Here is an 8173-nt window from a genome sequence, read left to right as displayed (position 1 = left end):
TTAGTTAATAATTACAGTCAACATAAAATAATACACAGCATATACAATAAACATTAACCATATAGCCTGGAATACAGGTGTGTCAATAACATTGACACTTCTTAGATGTTTTTAGCTACAAAACTCATTGCCATTATCTGCAATCATTGATCTTTTATTTAGTTTTCTAAATAGGCCTACAGAGGCGGCTGGGTGGCTCAGTCGGTTAAGCGACTGCCTTCGGCTCAGGTCATGGTCCTGGAGTCCCAGGATCGAGTCCTGCATCGGGCTCCCTGCTCGGCAGGGGATCTGCTTCTCCCTCTGCCCCTCCCCCCTCTCATGTGCTCTCTCTCATTCTCTCTCTCTCAAATAAATAAATAAAATCTTAAAAAAAAAAAACAAACAGAAGGCCACTTGCACCTTTGCAATAGGATTCTTACTAGTGACATTTTCTCCCCCTCCCCCATTTGGAAACTTTCTTGCACACAGATACTTTAAAGTTAACTAGTGATGGACATGAAACTAATGTAGATTTGAACCAGTCCCTGTACTAGTGTCTCCTTCACTGAACTAGAGGCTTATAATAAATGGTATTATCAAAGTACAAAAAGTCAGATGCCAAATGTAATAAACCCCCACCCCCATTTTCTGCTTTTCGACTAATTTTATTTACACAGCTCCTGGCAAATAGCCATATTTCATGAATCAACATGAGAGCAATCTTAAGAAAATGTGTATAAGTTACCTGTGCTACCATAGATGTCTGTGTTTGACAAAAGAGCTTCTAAGTTGCACATATCTTATAATCAGCATCACAGTGAAAATGTTCTGTCCACACTGGTTTATGCAGTGATACACTGACATGCACAGAAGTACGTATCTTTAAAGACATTAATCAACTTTCAGGACATATAAAGAAAAAAATTACTAAAAATTAATAATAAGATCTTCATCCACCATTAAATTCTACATTATGTTGAAAATCTGTCATACTAATGAGTGGAGCGGGTGAATTTAATATAGAATGCTACATTTGAAGCACACTTCCAAAAATGAATTTCATTGCAGTTAAACTTTTTCTCTGGATTAGGCATCTCTCACCATTTGGTATGCATTCCTTTACAGTGTATGTGGCCTTCTGAAGGTAACAAATGGAGCTCAGCTGGGCTGTGTGTGGGAATGATGAGCAGTGGTTCGGGTTCCTTCACATTGGTAGAAGCTGAACGCTGGAATAATTGACCTGTCAGGAAGCAGGCATGGTATTCTCTCCAAGCCAGCAGCAAGGCAAATGGGAAACCTGATTTCAAATGTTATTTTTCAATGCAATCTACTTAATAACTACAAAACTGGTGAACAGGTGGTTAGATTTATGTCTTCGTGCCATATTTTGTAGCAATATTATCAGATAGAGGAATAATACAGAACAATATTGTGCTAACGTGTCTGTATATATCCTATATCTCAGTGCACGTGTGGGCATACCTCAGTGACAAATTTATGAAACATGCGAGACTTAATTGATAGGCTTTTAACATATCTTTAACCATTCAATTGTACATATGTTCCAAGGGCTAAACTCTATAGAGTTATGAAAGCATTGATCCTTTTACATAAAAATCCTTTAGTACCACAAAATTCTTTGAATTGTGTTTCAACTGTTATTTCATTTTGTTTTTCTTACTCAAAGATTTAAGGAGAATTGATAAATTTTCCTGTAAAATTAGTATTTTTCAGCTCTCAGAGAGACTGGAGAGCAGATGCTACAGTCTAAAATCAGAAGTTTTTTCTCACTCATCTTTTCTCAGTGTGATTATAATTAGTTATAGGAGAAACCATAAAGGATGGGAACTGTAGGAAATTAAAATCTATCCATTTCACACTCGACCCAACATGAACTATTTTCATTTATAACTTCAGAGTTTCTTCCCCATCAATATAAAATTAGTTTTAAATCTTAAATTATGAGTCAATGTATAAGTCAATTATTTTTCCCAATATGAAAGAAAAAGATTTTTTCCTTGTGTTGGTGAAATTTATTGCTGTGTTTCTGGTTTTATTTATTAAACACAAAACAAAACAAAAAGATAAGTAATGATACCACTCAGAGATAATGGTTGATGAAAATTTGGAATACATTCTCTCAGAATACTTTTGATAGGAGTGTTTTTTTTTTTTCAGAAAGAGAGCCTGCCTATTGGAGTCAAATGGATCAAAGTTCTAGAGCCAGACATACCTGGGTTCAAATTCTGCCTTGATATTTGACTTAGATAACTCTCTTACAGTTGTCTTCTGTTTCCTTTTCTGTAAAACTGAGATAAGAGTTGTTTTAACTTCTTGAGGTTAATGTCATCATTAAATATGACACTTAGCTCAGTGCTAGACATACAGAAAGCACTCATTAGAATGTTAGCTGTTAAATTTATTATCGAGCACATATTAGCACAGCTGTTGTGTTTTCTTTAAATCTATCCATTATATTTAAAGGACATTTAAAAAAAAAACTGTCACTGTTGAACAATACATGCAAATTCGGAACTACTGGAAACCAGACCTCTTGCCTCTTGTCTTTATATTCATATTCTATAAGCAGTATTAATGCACATCAAGACTTACAGTTCGTGTTTATCCTAATTGCTTCCTCTGTAGCCCCAAGTGCCCCTCCACAATCTGTCACTGTGTTAACAGTTGGAAGCCACAATAGCACAAGTATTAGTGTTTCCTGGGATCCTCCTCCTCCGGATCATCAGAATGGAATCATCCAAGAATACAAGGTAGGGCCTGGGTGAAGAAGCAAGGCTCACAGAAAAGCTTCCCAGAGAAGTCTCAGTGTCACATGCATGAAGCTCATCTCCAGAAGCCCTCTTCTTGAGTCTGAGTGTAGAGTAATTTTCCTATCTTTGTGTGACAAGTAAAGAAACAAATACATAGGGGATTGGAACCTAACTCCAAGACACAGATAACAAAAACTCACTTGGACAAGTAAACCCTAACAGTGGAGTGGTTTTGTTTTGTTTTGTTTTGTTTTGTTGGGGTTTTTGTAGAGTGTGATTCCAGAATCTCAGAGATTTAGAGAGATTGGGTACAGAGTAGGTAGTGAAGCCTTCATTCCAGAAACATCCTGTATCATTGTTATGAAATTTCTCTGTAATGGGCCTTAGCAGGGATGTTTTTAAACTGTGGTCTCATAAAAAGATGCTTCCAAGGTTTAGAGAGTAGGGGTGGGGATAGGAGGGTGGGCAGCACTAACTCTCACTCTTAAGTCCTGCTTTGGTCAACTTATTGAGGTTTTGTAAAATATTTCACTTGAAAAAGGGGAGCCATTATAAAACCAAATTATGAAAAAACATAAAAAATAGTTTATTATCTCATTTTTCAAATGATAATTTTGTTGTTGTTTAGAAACTATAGATCCATTCTTTTCCTGCCATCGTTTGATGTTTAAGAGACAGAAGATGTCTAACTTTGGGAAATAAGATTCTGATTAGCTGTGATGTGATTAGACCACATATGATAGTAAAACGCCTCATTAAACCTTATAAAAATTCAAAACCATGATTTTGCTATTAATAAATGTATATGGAATCCTAACAATTAACATGCTAGATAGATCTATTAGAAGAGAAGCTAAATGCCCCATCTCATCCTGAAAGTTTAGAGTTGGTATGCAAAATGAAGCTGAATATTACACTGAAAACATTGCAGATTGAATTATGTTATTTATAAGAAAAAACAAAATTCAAAATAGAATTTTCTTAAACTAATGAATGATTAACTTACTGAAACCATGTGTACAAGCACTTACTCTAAAATTATTCCTATCACTTTATAAAGAAACATTTGTAAGAAATATAAGAATAAGTGTTTTACAGTATCATAATTACACATAAATATTATATATGTATATGTATAAATTTTACAAGGATTAGGGCACGTTGTTTTAATAGCAAAGAATGATCTATTCTGGTGTGTGTGTGTTTTAATGAGGTTAGGATTTTACTTTTGTATCATTTGGAACTAAATTTCCTAAACTTCCATATACTGAAATACCGATTTTGATTATAACATGGTAATTTTTGTCATAAGTTGTAAGCTTTCTCACTCATATGAGAGTGCCTTATTTTGCTAACAAAGTGTATATTTTGGTTAGGCCTAAATATTCCTACATTAGTAACATAAATATCATTGTGTAAATAAAAGAAATATACAATTCACAGGAATTACTTTAAATAAAATGTTTCAGGAATTTACCTGTTTCAGAAATAAACCATGTGTGTTCCCACTTACGTATCTCCATGTAGATTATAAAATACTGTAGACTATGAATACAAATATGTGTACACAGTAGGATTCTTTTTATAATGCATTTGACAGTAACAAATCTCCATATCTCAGGACAAAGTATGCCTTATAATGTGATTCTTACTTGCAGTAAAAGCCTGGGTTCTTTCACATCAGTCTTTAAAGACTTTCCACCAGTTTGTTCTCATGCATGTGTCTGTGTATATGTACATATGTTTTGATCAATATTGAGATTTATTACTGTCAGTGTAAATATTGGCTTTAATTTCATCTCAGTCAATACTTATAACTTAGGTCAATTAATCTTGTTAACTACTTCTGGGTAAGTTAATATTTTCTTAAATAAAATATAAATTACTTAGATGTGCACCAATATCACTTGGATATTACAACTAGTAATCACCATATTTTAATAGATTATATGCTTGATAAACCTTGATAAATAAATTAAGCAGAGAAGTTTATGTGTTTTAATCCATACCCAAATACTGTTTGCAACCAAGGACCACTTTCCAGAAGTGTTAAGGGAATCACTGCGTTGTAAGCATTCAGTGTTGATTGTAAAATATAAAGGAACATGGCATAGTTTTAGCTTCCCTTAATAGTCTTCCTTTAATATGTATACATACACACACACATACACATAGATAAATAAACTGCAAAAATTAGGCTTTAGAAAATGTCATTTACAAATACTTCTATAAGCCGAGAGAATAGATTTGTCACTACTGAAAAAATATGTCATCAATTTAACAGAAAGGATAATTTTGTATTCTTTTGTTATTCATTTACATTTCTATAGATCTGGTGCCTGGGGAATGAAACACGATTCCATATCAACAAAACTGTGGATGCAGCCATTCGATCTGTGATAATTGGTGGATTGTTCCCAGGTATTCAATACCGGGTGGAGGTTGCAGCTAGCACGAGTGCAGGGGTTGGAGTAAAAAGTGAGCCGCAACCAATAATCATTGGTGAGTATAATCGTTGGTGGGTACGTCTCTGTGGCCTGGGCTTCAGAGTTAGCCAACTGGTAACAAGGTAGATGATATTTTTAATCTGTATCCTAACAGTGGATATGCAGCAATGAGTGATAGGGTGCACTCATCATATAGGCAAATCGGTTGACTGACTCGGGTTTCTTATAAAAATAATTAGCAATTTCTTGTGCTTTTAAGTTCCCCAGAAAATTCTTTAAATTATAATCACTAAGTGTTTAAATGCTGAAAGTTGGTTTGAAAATGATTTTTAATCAATAATTTCATTAGCAATTTTGATGTCATTGAAATATAATAGGAAATGAGGCACTTACTGAAGAAAGTGCTTTATGTTTCAAATCCTCTAAGCAAGGAAAAAATGTCAAAATTTAATCAGAAACAGGCCAAAAGAAACTTTGTAATCCAAATATATTATCCTGAAGAAGAAATCCCTATTAAATCTACTATCATCATTACAGAAAATTGTTCTCTATTAGCATTGATTTTGTTTGCCTGTTCTTGAAATATATGTAAATGGAATTACACAGAATATAATATTTTGTGTCTGGCTTCTTTCACTAAACAGTGTTTTTGAGATTTACCCATGTATGTATCATGCAATTCTTATGTTTTGTTTCTGAGCAGTAGTCAATTGGGTGAATATATCTTATTTTGTTTCTCTGCTTTTCTCTTGAGGGAATTTGAACATTCCTGTGTAAGTCTTTTTGAGGACATATGTTTTTATTTCCTTTGGAGAAATACCTAGATGTGGAATTTTGGAGTATAGGATTGATATAGTTTATAAGAAACTGTAAACACTGTTTTATATGCTTGTATAATTTTATACTTTCACTAGCAAAGAATATGACTTGCAGTTTTTCTACCCCATTGTCAACATTTGATGTTGCCAGTCCATAATTTTAGTCATTCCAATAAGTATGAAAGAGTACCTCACTATTGTTTTTACTTCAGTTTTCTTTGATGACTAATGATGTTGAACAACATTACATGTGTTTTATTGGCCATTCACATATTTTCTTTCTTACAATTTCCAAGTCTTTGCCTTTTTAAAACTGTGTTGTTTGTCTCTTGTTACTGGATAGGAGAACCGATACATTCTGGATACAAAATCTTTGTCATATATTATTTATTGCAAATATTTTCTCCTGGTCTATGGATTCCCTATTTCTTTTATTAACAATGTCTTTTGATTAGCAAATTTTTAAATTTTTTAAATTCTTCATGTTTAGTGCTTTCTAAGAAATTGTGTCCTATCTGTAGATAGTGAAGATATTTTCTTAGATTTTCTTCTAGCAGCTTTATAATTTTAGCTCTTATGCTTATGGCTATAATTTATCTTAAAGTAATTGCATGTGTTTTGAGAGTTGAGGCTTATTTATTTTCCTAAGTGTATCAGTGCATGTTTTATTAAACTTTTCCCTATTTGATTTTTATAACTGTAAAATTTCCTTTTCGGGGCACCTGGGTGGCTCAGTCGTTAAGCGTCTGCCTTTGGCTCGGGTCATGATCCCAGGATCCTGGGATTGAGCCCCGCATCGGGCTCCCTGCTCCGTGGGAAGCCTGCTTCTCCCTCTCCCACTCCCCCTGCTTGTGTTCCCTCTCTCGCTGTGTCTTTAAGATTTAAATAAAATCTTAAAAAAAAAAAATTCCTTTTCTACTTTTCTATATTATATATAAACTTACTTTTATATATTACCTTTTCATCTTATGACCTTACTCCCCTCATTTATTTATTTTAATACTTGTGACGTATTTTTTCAGGGTGTATTTGAACAATATTCTGTCTCCTTTCTTCTTATTTGTGTTACTATGTTAAAATCTACTGAATCATATCAAAGGTGAATAAACCTTACATTCCTGGGATAAATCACACTTGATCAAAATGTACTATGTTTTCTACAGATATTACTGGATCTAACTTACTAACATCTGGTAAAGAATTTTGCATCAATTTTCATGTGGGATATTGATCAATAGTTTTCTTCTAATGTCATTGTCAGGTTTTAGAATCAAGATGGCTAACCTTGTAAAAGGGGTTGGGAAATATCCCATTCTCTGCTATAGTCTAAGAGTTTTTGTGAGCCTTTTATTATTTCTTACTTAAATTCTTTCTAGAATCAGTTATAATATCTGTGCTTATAGTGTTCTTTGTGGATTCTATTTATATTTATGAATTTGCATTTATTTAGAATTGTTATTATTCCTGTGTTGGTTGTGTTAAATGGATTTTTGGTTTTGCCATCAATGAATTGTTCTGATCTACAAGTTGTTGAATTTATTGTTATATGCTTATTTGCATATTTGCATTATCTCCTTATTTATAATCCCCTTTAATTGTAATGTTTCAGGATGTGTAGTAATGTCATCTCTTTTATTCTTTTTTTAAGATTTTATTTATTTATTTATTTATTTATTTGAGAGCAAGAACAGAAGCAGGGAGGAGGGGCAGAGTGAGAGGGAGAAACAGACCCCTGCTGAACAGGGAGCCTGATGCAGGGCTTGATCCTAGGACCCTGAGATCATGACCTGAGCCGAAGGCAGACACTTAACCAACAGAACCACCCAGGCGCCCCTCATCTCTTTTATTCTTATGATGAGAATTTGTGTTCCCTCTCTCCTTCTCTTTCTTCTCCCCCTTTTTTTGCCCCTCCACCCCTTCAATTTCAAGCAATCTTGATAAGGATTTGTCAATGTTTTTAATCTTTTCAATTATAAACTTTTGCCTTTGCTAGTTTTGTTTATTTGTTTTCTAATTAATTAATTTCTGCTATTTTTTCTTTTTTTTTGTTGCTTCTTAAGATAGAAATTTATATCAATGATTTGGACCTTTCTAATACAGAAATGTAAAGTTATACATTTCTTACTAAACACATCTTCAGCTGAATCTTACACATTTT

At 33.4% G+C, this 8173-nt stretch overlaps 1 protein-coding gene across 1 annotated transcript in view; it reads left to right on the top strand.

Moving 5' to 3' along the window:
* Positions 1–8173, top strand: part of ROBO2 (roundabout guidance receptor 2) — a 574017-nt gene that overhangs the window by 495257 nt on the left and 70587 nt on the right. Inside the window, exons 14-15 of the mRNA XM_081818005.1 lie at positions 2410–2750; positions 5081–5252. Coding sequence (XP_081674131.1) covers positions 2410–2750; positions 5081–5252 — 513 coding nt within the window. The remainder of the gene's footprint in view (positions 1–2409; positions 2751–5080; positions 5253–8173) is intronic.

Source organism: Leptonychotes weddellii, chromosome 1 (assembly GCF_054177405.1).
Source record: "Leptonychotes weddellii isolate Sample4059 chromosome 1, ASM5417740v2, whole genome shotgun sequence".
Lineage (NCBI taxonomy): Eukaryota > Metazoa > Chordata > Mammalia > Carnivora > Phocidae > Leptonychotes > Leptonychotes weddellii.
The sequence above is the reverse complement of the archived record's forward strand: the minus strand, read 5'-3'. Positions and strand labels throughout refer to the sequence as shown.